This window comes from Macaca nemestrina, chromosome 6, assembly GCF_043159975.1.
Source record: "Macaca nemestrina isolate mMacNem1 chromosome 6, mMacNem.hap1, whole genome shotgun sequence".
NCBI lineage: Eukaryota > Metazoa > Chordata > Mammalia > Primates > Cercopithecidae > Macaca > Macaca nemestrina.
The window spans coordinates 161,370,109-161,388,043 of record NC_092130.1 but is presented as its reverse complement, the minus strand read 5'-3'; the positions used below and the strand labels follow the sequence as shown (position 1 = coordinate 161,388,043).

Sequence of the window (17,935 nt, the reverse complement as noted above, 5' to 3'; positions counted from 1 at the left end):
TTTCACATAGTCCCATATTTCTTGGAGGCTTTGTTCATTTCTTTTTACATTTTTTTCTCTAAACTTCTCTTCTCACTTCATTTCATTCATTTGATCTTCAATCACTGATACCCTTTCTTCCACTTGATTGAATCGGCTACTGAAGCTTGTGTATGCATCACATGGTTTTTGTGCCATGGTTTTCAGCTCCATCAGGTCATTTAAGGTCTTCTCTACACTGTTTATTCTAGTTAGTCATTTGTCTAATCTTTTTTCAAGGTTTTAGCTTCCTTGCGATGGGTTTGAACATCCTCCTTTGGCTCAGAGAAGTTTGTTATTACCAACCTTCTGAAGCCTGCTTCTGTCAATTCATGAAATTCATTCTCCGTCCAGGTTTGTGCCATTGCTGGCGAGGAGCTGCGATCCTTTGGAGGAGAAGAGATACTCTGGTTTTTAGAATTTTCAGTTTTTCTGCTCTGGTTTCTCCTGATCTTTGTGATTTTTATATACCTTTGTTCTTTGATGATGGTAACCTACAGATGGGGTTTCGGTGTGGATATCCTTTTTGTTGATGTTGATGCTACTCCCTTCTGTTTGTTAGTTTTCCTTCTAACAGTAAGGTCCCTCAGCTGCAGGTCTGTTGGAGCTTGCTGGAGGTCTACTCTCGACCCTTTTTGCCTCGGTATCACCAGTAGAGGCTGTAGAACAGCAAATATTGCAGAACAGCAAATATTGCTGCCTGATCCTTCCTCTGGAAGCTTCGTGTCAGAGGGGCACCCAGCTGTATGAGGTGTTAGTTGGCCCCTACTAGGAGATGTCTCCCAGTTAGGCTACACAGGGGTCAGGGACTCACTTGAGGAGGCAGTTTGTCCATTCTCAGAGTTCGGACATTGCGCAGGGAGAACCATTGCTCTCTTCAGAGCTATCGGACAGGGACATTTAAGTCTGCAGTAGTTTCTGCTGCCTTTTGTTCAGCTATGCCCTGCCCCCGGAGGTGGAATCTATAGAGGCAGGTAGACTTTTTTGAGCTGCAGTGGGCTCCACTCAGTTCGAGCTTCGGGGGGGCTTTGTTTACCTCCTGAAGACTCATCAATGGTGGACACCCCTCCACCATCAGGCTGCCAGACTGCTGCACTAGCTGTGAGTAAGGCTCTGTGGGCATGGGACCCACTGAGCCAGGTGCAGGATATAATCTCCTGGTGTGCCATTTGCTAAGACCATTGGAAGAGCACAGTATTAAGGCGGGGATGTCCCGATTTTCCTGGTACAGTCTGTCACGGCTTCCCTTGGCTAGAAAAGGGAAAACCCCCAACCCCTTGCACTTCCCGGGTGAGACAATACCCCATCCTGCTTTGGCTCACACTCCGTGGGCCGTCTGACTAGTCCCAATGAGATGAACCAGGTACCTCAGTTGGAAATGTGGAAATCACCCATCTTCTGCATCAGTCATGCTGGGAGCTGCAGAACTGATCTGTTCCTATTTGGCCATCTTGGCAGGTCTTAGGTTACTTAGAAATACATTCCTTTATTTGCAATATGATTTTTTAAGAAATAGCTTTTAATTATCATCTAGCTATACTTATTGTAATAAAGAAAAATGAGGTTGATTTTGTACATTATTAAATCTTGTGTTGTGTCCCAGCAGACAGTATAATTTTGGTCAATATTTTGTGCAAATTTTGAAAGAATGCATCATCTGAAGTTGGCATATTTGTCCATCAGTAAATTTTTATAACCGTAATGTTTAATTTTTAATATTACTCAAATTTTATGTGAATATTCTTTCAGTTACTTGGAAAAGTGTGTAAAATCTCTCAATTCAAAAATAGTTTGATTTGCTTATTTAGAGGCAGGATTGACAAGTATATATACATTTAAAATTGCTACTTCTACCCAGTGTACAGACTATGTTTATCATAATGAAGTTTGCCTTTTTACATGTAATGTTTTCCCTTTGATAATTTTTATGTGTATGTATAATTGCATAGGGATATTGATAAAGTTTCCATTAGAACTGTGTGTATAATTTCCTGTATTTTTTCTTTCAACTTTTTTCTCTCTTATATTTATAATACATCTCTTATAAGCAACACCCAATTGACTTTTAAGTCTATTCTGATAACAGGCACCATTTAATTTGAGTATTTAAGTGTTTTTATTTTAACATAAACACTGAAACACACTTTATATATTTTACATTTGTTCATGGTATTTCCACTTGTTCTATATAAATTTTTGTCTCATGTTTTGTTTTACGAAGTTCCACTAACATTACCCATTCAAATATTAATAAAATCTTTATTGTCCTTGTTTGTGTAATGAGATGAAACTATATTTCTACAGCAAATATGAAAAACTGTCATTCTAACTTTGAGTTTTACAAACTTCATGCAAATTTCAGGATTATTTTGGCACTATTACATTAGTTATAATCTTCATATTTTGTTAGAATTTACGTTTAGCTTGGAAATGTGTCATTCTAGAATCCTTGAACATACATCCTATGTGAAATACTTAAAAAAAAATTTGTACTGTGACATATAGAAAACCATACACAGTAATTTTTCAAGTAATTGAGTTATTCTAATGTTAATGAATATTTTATAAACATAATTAAAATCAGGAATTAGAGCTTTAAACTTTGCCCTCTTTGGGATTAAGTATTTTTTAAAATTCCAATTTCTATCAGCTTGTTAGTTACATGTTCTTTTACTAATTTGATTGGTTAATTTATAAATTACAAAATAAATTTTCAACTTACAAATTTTATTATAAATTAATAGATTATCAATTTCCTCAAAGGTTAGGAATTTAAAATATTTTAACTTCCCTTATCTCTTTCCTTTTTTATGATTTCTTAGACCATGTATACTCTCTATATTTTAAACCCTAGAAACCTTTGATTGCTTAGTTATTAATCATTTAGTTCTGCTTTGTTCTTTAATGTGTCTTGCCAATAGAGTTATTTTCGTTTTTACTCAAGAAAAGCTTTAATGGTGTTTCTGACTTATGCTAAATAATGTTCACATTTTTGTTTGCCTAAATATGAGCTTTATTTGACTTTACTTTTGAGGAATATATTTGGTAGAAAAATAATATACGACTGTCAGTTATTTTCTAGTAGCTCTTGGGTGTTATCCTTTTATTGTTTTCCAGCTTTAATTTTTCTTCATGAAAATCTGATTTATTATTGTCCTTTTGAAGGTATTTTTAAAAATTTGTAATTAAAACTTCTACTTTGAGGTAATCGAAGATTTATAGGTAATTGTAAGAAATAATACTGAGAGATCTTATATACCTTTACCTACTTTCTCCCACAGGTAACATCTTGCAAAACAATGTCACAACCAAGATATTGACATTGATAAGAAGAACATATGAGCATTTCCATCACCATAAGGATATCTCCTGCTGCCATGTTATGGCCACACCCACTCCTCTTCATCTTTACCTTTGGATCCAACCTCTGGCAACTAATAACCTGTTCTCTATTTCTAATTTTGTTATGGTAAAAATGCTATTTCAATGAAATTATACTTTATGGAAACTTTGGACATTGGCTCTTTTATTCACTCAGAACAATTTTCTAGAGATTCATCCAGGTTATGGCATGTATTAATTATTCATTCCTTTTCTTTGCTGAACCGTATTTCATGCTATGAATTTATCACAGTTTGCTTAATAGTTCATCTATTGAAGGATGTCTGTGTTGGTTCCAGTCTGGATTTATTAGAAATGAAACTGCTATAAATAATTTCGTACATTTGTTGTAGAAACATAAAATTTCATATCTCTGTGGGAAATGCCCAAGAATATAGTTCTGAATTTTATGGTAATTCCAAATTTAATTTTTTATGAAACTGTCAAAATATGTTCCCGGGTAGCAGTGCCATTTTACACGTTCACCAATGATGCAGAAATGACCTAATTTCTCCACAATTTACCACAAAGTTTAGCTTTTATGATAGGCCTGTAGTGATATCACATTGTAGTTTTAATTTCTATTTACCCAATGTAAATAGAAATAAATTTTTAAAAAGATGTGGAATACCTTTGCATACGCTGGTTGGCTCTTTCTATGTCCTTGCCAGTAAATGTCTGTTCTTGTATTTTGCCCATTTTCAAATTGAATTTTATCTTCAGATTTTATTGTTGAGTTTTGAAACCTTTTTATAAAAACAAACTATAGGACTAAAAGTAGAAACTCTGTAGTTTGTCTTTTTATCATCTTAACAGATTTTAAGAGCAAAACTTTTAAATTTTGATGAAATTCAATTTATCACTGTTTCCTTTTATGACTCATGCTTTTGGTGTCAAGTCAAAGAATGCTTTGCCTCATCTTAGGTCCTGTGACTTTGATAGTGGTATCATATCTTTTTTTCTCTTGCTGCTTTTAATTTGCTAAAGTTTTACTTTCATGCACTGAGGTAAATTTAGCTTTGTAGGCAGTATGCTTGGTGGTTTTGTTTCTCTTAAGTTTATTGAGTGTTTGACTTGATATTTCCATCAATTTGGAATAACTTTCAGCTATAATCATCTTAAATATTTTTTCAGTCCCATTCTTTCTCTCATATGCCTCTGAGAATTGAATAACTTGTATATTAGACTTGCAAGTCCCATATGTCTCTCATATTCTTATTTATATTTTCTTTATCTTTTCATGCTTCAACATGGCTTTTTTATTCTGACCTACTTTCCAGTTCCCTTATTTTCTCTTGCACTATGTCTAAGTTGCTGTTATTACCAACAATTGAGCTACTGTATTTTCTTAAATTTAAATTTTCCAATTCCATTATTTTCTCTTCCACTATGTCTAAGTTGCTGTTATTACCAACAATTGAGATACTGTATTTTCTTAAATTTAAATTTTCCATTAGAATATTTAACATTTTTTTCATCAACTGTGCTTTTATAATGTATTTCAAGAACATTATGTTAGGATGTATGCATCCATTTTTAATAGAATTGAAAGAAAATTTGATAAATATTTAATAATGTATTTATACTATAAAATTACTTACTGGTTTTAAAATCATTGCATAGTAAAATACTTAAGCATATAAAATAATAATCTTAATATTTTAAGTGAATAAATTATATAAACCATACAACACTTTCAAATATAACTTTACTTTGTCCTCATTCATATTTATAATTTTCTCATGGGAAATGTTGAATTAATTAAGTAGAAGGCCATATCAGCCTGAGACTATCACTGTATTTTTAGCTTTTGTGTAACAAACTGCTACCTAGATTTGTTTGATGGTTAATATTGAGTGTCAACTTGATTGGACTGAAGGATGCAAAGTATTGTTCCTCGGGGGTCTGTGACGGTGTTACCAAAGGAGATTAACATTCGAGTCAGTGGACTAGGAGAGGCAGATCCACCCTCAATCTGGGTGGGCACAACCTAATCAGCTGCCAGACAGGCTAGAATAAAACAGGCAGAAGATGGAAGAGCAGACTTGTTGAGTCTTCCGGCCTTCATCTTTTTCCCGTGCTGGATGCTTCCTGACCTCGAACATCGGACTCCACGCTCTTCAGCATTTGGATTCTTGGACTTAACACCAGTGGTTTGCCAGGGGATCTCAGTCCTTTGGCTACAGGCTGAAAGCTGCACTGTTGGCTTCCCTAATACTGAGGTTTAGGGAATCAGACTGGCTTTCTTGCTCCTTAGCTTGCACACGGCCTACTGCGGGACTTCACCTTATGATGGTGTGTGAGTCAATACTCCTTAATAAACTCCCTTTCATATATGCATCTATCCTATTAGTTCTGTCTTTCTAGAGAACTCTAACACATTATGTCAACTAAAAGAAACATAACTTAGGAATATAATTTTAGTAAAAAATAGCTGGGTTTCAGGCAATTACAAGACAGCCAACTGGTCACTTTAGGCCCAAATAAAGCAAACACCTAGCTGTAGCCAATCAGGTCATTTCTCTACTTGGCTTCTGTGTTCAGCCTTTGAAAGCCTGTCGCTCACGATGCTGGATGGAGTTCTTTAAACTTCTTCTGATTCTGAGTGTAGCCCAATTTGTTACTCATTCTTTGCTTAAATAAACCCTTTTAAATGTATTATGTCTAGAGTTTTTTTTTTATTTTAACAACAGTGAACATGAAAAAAGCTTTATGTTACAAAGCCAGCCATTCAGATATACATATATTTTTCCCTGACAGTATTAAAAATAAATAGGTAATGATTACTTTAGCAAGCCTCACTGATTGTCCTTCATACACAAATACAATAAAAGATGCTTCTCAGGAGTATAATTTCAGCGCAAGTTTCAAAATGACTTGGCATCATTTGGGAAGGGATACTCATTCTTGTTCACTACAGATAATAATAGAGTACTTTCGACTCAGAAAGGGTATATTTTGACCTATACCCTTTCCACTTCTGGATTCATCCAAAGCAGATAGATTTTAAGGTGCTGCTCCTGGAATGCACGCCTTTCTGTAATCCCTCCCCCTTCAGTGTGGGTATGACCCGTGTCTTGGTTCTGACAAACAGAATATGGCAAATGTGTTGATGTGTCACTCACTTGATTACATTACATTATACGAGGCTGTTTTCCCTGCAGGCTTGCTCCTCTTATTTGCTTGATGAAATAACTGGACATATTGGGGAGGTCCAAATGGCAAGCAACTGCTGGTGGTATCTCAGAGATATGGGCAGCCTTGAGGAGTAAAGGAAAGTCTTGACTTTTTCAGGTCTGTATCAGAGAGAAACTGAATGCTCCCAACAGCCCTATGAACTTGGAAGAGATCCCCAAGCCTCGGGCGAGAAAACAGCCCTAGCAGACACCTTGATTAGAGTCTTGCGAGACCTCTGCAAAGACCCAGCTAAGCCATGCACAAATTTCTGACCTAAACTGTGAGATAATAAATGCATTTTGTTTCAAGTTGTGGATTTTGTATAATTGCTTATACAGCAGAAAAACAAATACACAACCCCTTTCAGCCTCCTACTTGCTCTATTTGCTATAGGCAACCAGACTTCCAAATTGCCTTGCTTCTTTAACTAGATGCCACACAACATCCAGCCTCTTGCCCCATGTTCCAGATCCATCTTCACTCTCACCACCTTATTACTACATATACACTCTTCATGTTTTTAAAATTGAATCATCATTTAGTATCAGCATCACTCAATCATCGTTCCTGTGTCACTCCTGCAGATCCTCCAAAATAGACAGAGCTATCCCTCTGACACAATCAAATCCATCAGCCTCATTAAGAGGAAAACATTTGCTATTTCCTCCTCATTTAAAGTAGAGTTGGACATAAAGCATTCAATATCATTTTATTGGTATAATTTGTGCAGCATTCATGAATGAATTCATTTTTCTGAGTTACATTCGGATCCAAAGAAAATTCAATTACTATGATTCTCCAAAAATTATTTGGTACTTAAAATAAAGCTTTATGAAATTAGTTTCACTGAGTACAAAATTACACTGTGGGCTTTGGGGGATTATACCTAAGAATAATGAAAATAAAGCTGCTTGCATTTATTCCATTCAAATGAGGAGGAAGGAAACAATTAACTTACCTGGCCAGGCTTAGAATTTTCACAGACAACAATATCATATTCCCTGGCAAGTTCGGGTGGATTGTCGTTGACATCCAGAACTCTAATACCCACTGTGACATGGCTCAGCAAATCAGGATTATCTGCAAAATACACAGGAATGTATTTAGTATTTCGATGCACACTTTAGAGGCTCGGTTTAAAACAAATCTCTTTAATACTGCAGCTTGTCACTGGTTCCATATGCTGCAGCAGGACTTTTGGCAAACGGCAACTTTATGAAGGTGCTCTTTGCTAGAACTCATTAACTTACAGGAAAATGAAAAATGAACACCATGGCATGACATGAATGCCAAAATGATATTTTGTCATATCAAGGAAATTACATGTTATCAGGAACTCGAGTGGGAGAAAGTTGTCAGAATTCATTGTATGCTGTCAGAGTCTACAGGATGAACAATTGGTTTCATCATTAATCGAAGAAAAACACAGCAGCTGGTAAAAAAATAATCACATAATCTTTAAAAAAGTCTAATGTTCAAATCTAACTAAACTCAAAGAAAACAAAAAATAAATTTATTTACACAAAGGATCATTTTCTTATGGTAGGATATATGTAGTGTGTGATGTTGAGTCATACTTGAGGAAAATAAAGAGTAATTGAAGTCAAAATTTAGTATGAGATTCACACATGAAATTGACATGTAACTCTGGGAGATATCAAAATATATTCAATACTTGCAAATCCATCTTAAACCAAGTCTTTTCATTTTTTTCAGTGGGTTTATTAATTCTGAGATGTAACAAAAACGTAAATGTCTGGTTTATTTTACAAGTCAAAGCTAGAGATTCAGAATATATAATGAACAAATTAAATCTCTCTGTCTGGCTTTCTCTCTGCTAATGTATCTGCCATTCTCTGAAACAATTCAAATTTAAATTATAACAACATACTAATACATTAATAATAAGACTAGTTAAAAAGATATAACAATATTAGAAAAAAGGGAATAAATACTTATAGAGAAGTTATTCACGATGGTAAGAAAAGATATGGTTTAAAAAGTATCTTAAGTAGCTCTAATGCAAATAGAAAATCTAAGTAGCACTGTATTAAAATAACTAGAGAAAATAAATTCTTCTGTAAAAAGTTAATTTTTGTGAAGAATGAAAAAAAATGTGTCCCTGATTTTTTACTTAAACAGGTAATTACAGTCTACACATTTTTCCCTAGAAGATATAAGAAAGAGGAAATATTTCAAAATTTTTATTTATTTATTTATTTATTTATTTATTTATTTATTTATTTCGCTTGTGAAACTTTGGAACCAATACTCGACACTGCCACTCAGGACACATATGAAGTGTCATCCGCCTAAACAGAATCATAGTAAACACACTCTACTGCGTTGTTCTTGATCATTCTTGATCAATTTTGTACCAGGAATATTTGTTTAGCTCAACAATAAAAGACGGAAGAGGTACAGAAAAGAAGGAAATTTTTATAAAGATAAAATAAAAGTTATTCACAAGTTAGCGAATTAAAGGAAGGATGAAAAAGCATATACATAATCGCTCTGACTGCTATCAGCGGTCACCTCTCACTGTCCTACCTCTGCCTTGGTGCAGCTTTCCCCTGGAACTGGAACGTGTTCTTAGGCATTCCACACTTGGGCACAGGAATCTGAATTCTTCTACTTCAAAATAGACTCTTTCCATTATGACTCAATATTACTTTACAGCCCTAATGTACAATCACTATTCTGTAACAATGATTAAAAGCATAACATTTGGGATCAGGCTAATATCAGTTTTGTCTGTATACCTACTACCATTCTACGTCCTGTAGGAAACATCTTATCTTATTGAGCATGTGACTCATGACACTGCCTGCCCTGTCAGGGGCAACCATAGCAGTTTTGAAAACCAAAAGGTTAGAGTAAATTTAAAGTAATTTCTGGCGCAAATTCAATAACTGCTGTCTGTTACTAAAAGTAGGATGATGTATAAAAATGTGGCTGTGATTTCAGATAATTAGGGGTGAAAATTCACTATCACTTTATAGCCACTCGCAGCCTTCTTGCAGCCTTCTTGCAGCATTCCGGTCTTTTATGATATGAGATATTTCTATATTTGTGAACTGAAAAGTACCCATGGGTCTCTATATATTATTTGTTGTGTCCTTGGGCTAGTATTTTATCCTTTGAATGTCAATCACTCTACCTATAAAATATAAATCTGTTCATGGGATTTACAAACATTTTGCTAAGGCTAAAACTGGATAATTCTCTAAGGTCTTAAAACACTATTTATATTATTGTTATTATAATTTTTGATTTTATGCTTTGTTTCTAGAAAACAATTTTCATATTCTTTTGACAGCAGAGTAAATAAAATACATTGAAATCATACAAACTTAAATATAAATCATATTCTCAGCACTCTTCAGGAGCAGAACTTCAAAAAGTTATTTGCTATTTATTGATTTACCTTAATTATTTAACCTGTAAGCCTATAATAAGAGTTATTTGACTTGCCAAGTTGTGTTTTTGAGAAACAATTAATGGTAACTATGTCAACTTTATAATACTGAGACTGGGAAAAAGAATGTACATTTTAATAATTTCTGAATACTAAAATAGAAACAAAGCCAAAATACATGCATGCAATTTCCAGCACAAACTATGCTATATAAAAATCATCTGTGCTTTATGCAACATTAATATAATAAGGACTCATGTCATCAGAGTGCTCCCTCTAGAGATAGCGACACAGAGAAAGTGCTATTCCAGTGCAAGTGGAAGCGGTATGCTACAATACCTAGAAGATCTTTTATAACTTGAGAAACAATAATTTTTATCCAGTGATTACTTTTGGAAAGACCGATGTGTGCATAACACTATGATGGTCTCTAGAGAACACAGGACAACAAAATATGTCATTCTTCCAGATTTCCCACTTACCGAAATTGAATGGAAAAAACAAATACTATTCTTTTCTTAAATATCATGACTTAATTGTTCAATTTACTTCTAGACCAAAGCCATTATTATTTAAATATGTGCCACTAAACAATCTAAATCATGTCTATTAGTATATGCCTACTAGAGAATTTGGTAGATTTCTAATTTGATTATTCATATTCTAAAATTAGTATTAAAAATATTTGTCAAATATATGAATAGGTTAGTGTAATATTGTAGATTATTTTCCTAAAAATATGCTTTTATTGCTTTCATTATGAAAATTCACTCAAAATGAAAAGCCTTATCTACTATTATAACAATTTACAGGGAATATGAACTTAAATAACCACATTTATTGCTATCTAAGTTTCATAAATGCCCATGAGAATAAAGATGGTTTATAAATTGTATTTTTGGTCTGTCTGATTGAGAGTTCTATGAAAAGATTTCCTTATAGGAAAACGTATAACTAAAATTATGCTCATTCTTTTGAATACTTTCTGTGGACTGATGCTGGAACATTTTAACATGCTTGGTTAATGTTCTGCTTGTTAACAAATAAGTTTCCATTATTTTCTTTAATAAATATATAACAATAAGTTTTGCAAACAGGTGCTCAAATGAAAACAAATTTCCACTTAAGTGTACTTGTTTGATTTGAAATGAGAGTAGGTTTTCCATTGTAAAATCTTGCATATGAAAGTCATATTTAAGTTTTAGGTAGAAAAAGTGAGCTAAATCAATTAATACATATTATAAACTACTTTATAATATTATTACATCTACTTAAACAATAATTTATATGTAAAACTCTCACAATGCCTGGTACATGCTGGTGCCAATAATATGCCTCTTTTTCTCTTTTTTTTCTATATTATTTAAATATCAGTAAAAAAATCAAATATTGTATTCAAAATAATTTGCTATAACTTATATGAAAGATGTATATCATATATAATAAATTACTCCTCAAATATCTCTTTACGGTATCCACTTAAAAAGTTTTTAAATAAAGCATTCTGTGAATTTTATGTGATAGAAAATTTAACTAACTGTATCTGTTTAAGGTCACTTATTTCATAGGAAGGAGCATAACATATGTGTAGAAATATTTCAAAAATTACAAAGCATTTAGAAACATATCACACAAGATTTACCCCACATATTTATTCAACTTTTGTACGTTTACAATAAGTGCTCTCATTTATTACATAGTTATCATACAAATTCTAAATTGAAGTGAATTATTTAAAATGAATCTTGACTCTTTTCAATACATTATTTTGTTCCAGTTGCCTATAAATCCTCCATCAATTCCTTATATATCATTAATATTATTATCTGAGAGTCACATGAGTTAGAAGCTTTAAAATTAAAGCTGTGCCTTTGCTGTTAGGAATGAACACTTTGTTCCATTAACCAGAACTACAAAGTCAAAGTAATTTACCACTACTTGAAAGTAATTACACTGAGATAATGTAAGAAATTTTATTGATTAAAAAGTAAATGAAAAATTGTATTCTATTCTTGTGAAAATGTCACAATTGGCCCACTCAATTATATAACAATCTACCAAATATAACATTTATTTTCCACTTTTTGTAATAATTCAGTTTGAACATGTTTTATCTATCTTAGGCTACTTGTCTATAATGCCTGTGAACTTTTCTTTCATCTTTATAGAGTATACAGGATTTATCTTGTGATGAACTGTTATGCTGTCTTTTGCACTTATAATTACAATCATATTTTTAAAGCTGCTTAGAAACTTACTAACAAAATGGATTATAAGTTTATTCTTTCTTTTTCTGGGTGTGCAATCTAATTATAATAAATTTTCCTGGCCAGACGCGGTGGCTTACGCCTGTAATCCTAACACTTTGGGAGGCCGAGGTGGGCGGATGATGAGGTCAGGAGATTGGGACCATCCTCGCTAACACGGTGAAACCCCTTCTCTACTAAACACACAAAAAAATTAGCCGGGTGTGGTGGCGGGAGCCTGTAGTCCCAGCTACTCGGGAGGCTGAGGCAGGAGAATGGCGTGAACCGGGGAGGTGGAGCTTGCAGTGAGCCATGACCGCACCACTGCACTCCAGCCTGGGCAACAGTGAGACTACGTCTCAAATAACAATAATAATAAAATAAAAATAAAAATAAAAATGTCCTTATAGGTAGAATCAACATCAGAAAATGCTAATTAAAGCAAAACAGCTACTATGTAAAATAATAAAAATAATGATACATATATATTTTAAATGTTTGTATAAAAATATAGAAATGCATAATTATTCATCAAACTGCAATCTGTCAATGTAGGAGTATGGACAGAACTCTGAGAACAGATTTGTTGCTGCTCGGGGTTAATGCCACCATTCTTAGAAAGATAACACACACTGAGTTACTTACGAAGTTATTTATGAAGTCCAAAATTGATTGATTCTAAGTGAGGGAAGAATTTGAAGATTCTTTCAAAACACTAAGCATGGCAACACGTCTACTTCCATAAAATTACCTGAGATTTTATAATTGCCTAATTGTTCTCCTTAATTGCAACATAATTTCAGCAAATCACTTTTATCAAGTCTTGGGAAACTTTCAACTTAAAGTACGTTACACAAATTCTGAATCCATTATGTGCATATATGTCATTATTTTGTTTACTATTTAAATAAACTACATAATTACAATAAGAAGTTTGACTGGTTTGGAAATAGAACTAAAAAAAAAAAAAAAATCCACTTTGGTCAGGAAAAAGCAACTGATTAAAACTGGCCTGCCATCACAAGGGATAGTAAAATGGAACAAAATATATAAAATAGAAAATAGATAATGTGAAGAATGCTCTCTGGGAGAAGAGAGCTACATAAGCAGAACCCCAGGACTATCTCAGGCTTTGATAATACATTCATTATGACCAAGTGAGGGATAGCCTAGGAAAAGAAGACTGGTTGGTTAACATTTAAAAATCAGTGAATATAATTCACTGCACACATTCAATACACACATAATAAAAGTTAACAAATACGACATAAGAAATAAAGAACACTTCGCAAGTTACAAATAGAAGGGACTTTCTCAACCTCAACAAATCTATGACTATGATCACTCTTATCGGTGAATATTGAATGCTTTGTCCCAAGGATTAGAAATAGACAGAAATGTAGGGATATATGCTCCCAGAACTTCTCCTGAACACTATCTTTAGGGTTAGAGTTAGAGTAAATAGTAAAAGAAATAAAAGTTACATAAATTGCAACATAGAAAACAAATTTATCTTCTTTCAGAGCCAGAATGATTCTCTATGAAGAAAATACCATATAATATACAAAAAAATTAGAATTATTAAAACAATTTAGCAGTATCACAGGATACAAGTTCAGTATTTACATATATTTCTATAAAAATGAAAGTAAAGGAAGATTTTAACATCTAATTTATATAACATGAATAAACATGAAAACAAACATGTGAAATACTTGTATGCTGAATTCTACATATATTGCTAGGAGAAATGTTTAAATGACCTAGATAACTGAAAACATACTGTGTTTACTCACGGATAAAATGCTCGATATCGTTCATTGAGGTGTTCACACTCCCAAAGTGAAACTTAGATTCAATGTAATACGAATCAAAAATCCGACATTGTTGAATAATTTGATAAGCCGATTCTAAAAGTTATATGCAACAAAAACTGTTCTAAACAGTTTCAAACAATTTCAAAAAGAAAGAAGAAAAATGTGGGAGAACTCACACTGATTTTGTGCCATTATAAAACTACAGTAATCATAACACTGTAGTAATAGTATGTACATTGTCAGTGGTACCAATGACAGTCAAGAAATTGATAAATACATAAATGCTCAAGTGTTTATGGACAAACTAGCCGTAATAATTGAGAAAATGATAGCATTTAGACAAATGGTGGATCCACTGTAAATTCATATTAAAGAAAATTAAACTTGACCCTTACCACTCATCATACATAAAATATGGCCCAAAGGAAGCCATAAATATAAATATAAAACCTCGAGGTTTAAATATATAAAACTAATAAAGGAAATCTTTGTTACCTTTTGTTTGGCAAAGAATTATTAGAAAAAAAAACACAAAATATTAAAACCATAAAAGAAAAAAAGCCAACAAATTGTAATTTTCAAGAAAACGTTATTTGAAAAACTCATTAAATATAGCATTTATTAAGAAAATGAAAAGATAAGATACAAATAAGTGAATATATTCCAAACATGTACATCTAATTAACTCATATGTCCACATACGTTAAAATCTCAAAATCAAACAATAAAAATCTAAACAAGTTTATAAAATTTTGCAAAATCCTGAATAGGAAATCCACCAAAGAAGAAAATACAGATTGCACATGAAAATATTTTCAACATCACTTCTCTGTAGTGAAATGCAAATAAAAACAACAATAAGTTGTCACTACATACTTATTAGAATGAGGGGAAAAAATACCCTGGCAACATATGTGAAGGACGTGAAGCAACTGCTGATAGTAATGCAAAGTTGTATAGCCAGTTTGGAAAGCAATTTGGCATATTTCCATAAACTTGAACATGGTATTTTGTTTAACAATCCCACACTTAGCCATTTACCCAAGACAAGTTAAAATGTATGTACACACACACACACACACAAATTGGGCTGGGCACGGTGGCTCACACCTACAATCACAGCACTTTGGGAGGCCGGTGGAGGTGGATCAGCTGAGGTCAGGAGTTCGAGACCAGTCTGGCCAACATGGTGAAACCCCGTCTCTACTAAAAATATATATATAAATTAGCCAAGCATGGCTTCTTGAAAAGAGTAACTCATAAGCTTGACTCATTAACGCAAAAGCTTCCTGAAAAGAATGCCTCAAAGGAGCCCACAGTGTCTACTTGTCACTCTCATTACATTTGAAAAAGGTAAAACTATAAGTAGTTACCAGGACTTGGAGGTGAGGGAAGAGAAATCACTTCAAATTTAACTTTTGTGGATGAAGGTTGTGGAAAGTGACTAGATGCCTCTGCAAAATTCATTATGCTTTACACATAAAAATGGTAATTTTACTATGTAAATTGCTCCCCATGAAACTTGACTTGTTAACAAGAGTGATATATTCTGAGACATTAAATTTGTAGCCAGTGGTTTCTTTTTTCTGTCATTTTCTTAAATAGACTTCTCTTTGACAAAATTTTTCCAATGCATCATTCTAACAAATTTCTTTAAAATGAACTTTTAGTAACAACATAAACTTTATTAATGTATTGCTTCTATTGAAATAATAAATACTATAAATTATTGAGAATATTCCTCATTTATGCTTGTCACTGGGTTGTTGACATCAAGGTGATCTGAAGCAATAGTTAAGAAATAAAAAAAAAAAAAGGGAAAAAAAAAAGATAATCAAAGAACCTTCAGTCAAAGAGACTGGTGTTTCCTGATTAAGTATTATAACATTTGCAATTTACTTTCAAATAGTTCCAATAAGACAAAATCACAAAATTTAAAAGGCAGGAGCAATAAGTTATTGTTGTACTATTCTTTTTCTACTTGAATATTTTCATCATAAAAATTGTAAAAAAAAAAAACCAAAAACTGGTTTCTTTAATAAAATAGCACAAACCAAAAAAAAAAAAAAGAAGTGCCTTATACATAATATCTGATGATTAACATTTTTATATTTTCATTTCCTCTATCCAGAACTAAGGTAAAAACAGAAGACATTCCTTATCTTTAAGTTTTGACAACATAATCATATATGTGTGAGTGCCTGGGTTTGTATCTTGGTTCATTCATTATGAGTGTCATATTTTCATTTATTTGGGAGTATTTGATTTGACTTAGTAGTATGTAGTGTCACTTATGATTTAAAAGGCACATTATGACAGGTGGGTGAATAACAAGAAGGCTAAGTTTAGGACCCAAACACAAAGGAAGCTAAGGTTAGGATCCAAAGAAAGCTATTAAAATACCCCAGGTAAGGGGTGAAAGTTGTTTGAAGTGGAGTAGAAATGAGACAAACGATAAGAAATTGTTGACTTATAAATAGTTTTTAAAGGTATAGCTGACAAAAGTTTCTAGTGGATTGGATGTGGAACATGAGAGAGAAGAGAAAAATGACTGCATGCTTTATATAAGCAAGCTAAAGACTACTGTCATCATTCCAAAGATAGATAAGACATCTGAAGAAGATTGAGGGAGAAATCGGATTTTACAGAGATTTACTTGCAGCGTGTCAAGTTTGAGACCTTCAGGAGCAGATATTAAAGTGGCTAATATGGAATGCAGGGGAAAATAACATTGCAGCTGCAGATTAAAATTTGAGAGTTATGAAATCTACGAGGCTGAATGAAATCACCATCGCAACAACTCAAGATACATTTGAAGTCTAAAACTTGGGGTCCAACAACTCAATAAGTAGAGAAGTGAGGAGGGACTAAACAGCATGCAGAAAGAAGAGCCAAAGAAGGATGGAGTTAATCAAAAGGATATTATGTCCTTAAGCCAAAGAAAGAGTCTTTTTCTTGAAAGAGTTGTTAATCGTATCAAATATTGATGCTTCGTTGAGTAGAGGAATGAGAATTAGGCTTTGGATTCTGCGACATGGAGGTTGAAAATGATTGTGCTGAAGTATCGAAGTCAAGAGTCTTGTTAGAATGGATTTAAAACAGCATGGAAGAAAAGAGTACAAACTGTAAACAGAGTAAATTATTTCAAGGAGTTTTTCAGTCCAAAGAATGAGATAACAGTTGTACTTGGAGGAGAATATTAGATCAAGAGATGTTTTCAGCTTTTGTTGTTTTTTTTGCTTTGCATGAATTAATTTTATTTTCAGATAGAAAATAAAGCATGTTTTTGAAGACAGAGGAATCATGCTTTAGACAGTGAAAAATGAGAATTCAGGAAAGAAGACGAAATAGAAAGAGCATTGTCTCACAGCAAACAAGTAAGAACAGTATAAGGTCATGAGAAGGAGTGGCCAGAGACTTGGCATGAACAGTGCATTTCAGGAACCTGAAGAAAGCCATATTTACAGATATCAACATCTACTAGCTAGGCTGATAGATAGGATGGCAGAGGAATATGAAAACCCTTTCTGATTGTTCTTATTGTATAAGTTTTTGGAGAAGCAATGTTATCTTACACAATACACATAAGGAAATTGGAAGAGGTATTAGAAATTCAACAAAAAGAAACCTATAAAATAAATATCTAGCAATGCTGTATAAAATTATTTGAGTGGTTTGGTTTCTTTTGAATAAAGAAACTTGTTCTAATTGTCTTACAATGTGACACTAACACTGGGATATTGCAATTAACAAATCGTCAAATGTATTCGCACATTAAGTAAATGTGGTGGATATTGTGATTGTCTCATGAAATTGCTCCTTATTATGTAGAATCTAAAAAGGTTTGAAAGGAGTTAACCATAAGTAATAATAAAAAT

The 17,935-nt window shown here is 33.0% G+C and overlaps 1 protein-coding gene across 11 annotated transcripts in view; it reads right to left on the bottom strand.

The window, feature by feature from the left end:
• Window positions 1-17,935, bottom strand: part of LOC105467940 (cadherin 18) — a 1,130,742-nt gene that overhangs the window by 46,694 nt on the left and 1,066,113 nt on the right. For all 11 annotated transcript variants that reach the window (XM_071099077.1, XM_071099078.1, XM_071099079.1 and 8 more), the window contains one exon: window positions 7,535-7,656. In XM_071099077.1, coding sequence (XP_070955178.1) covers window positions 7,535-7,656 — 122 coding nt within the window. The remainder of the gene's footprint in view (window positions 1-7,534; window positions 7,657-17,935) is intronic.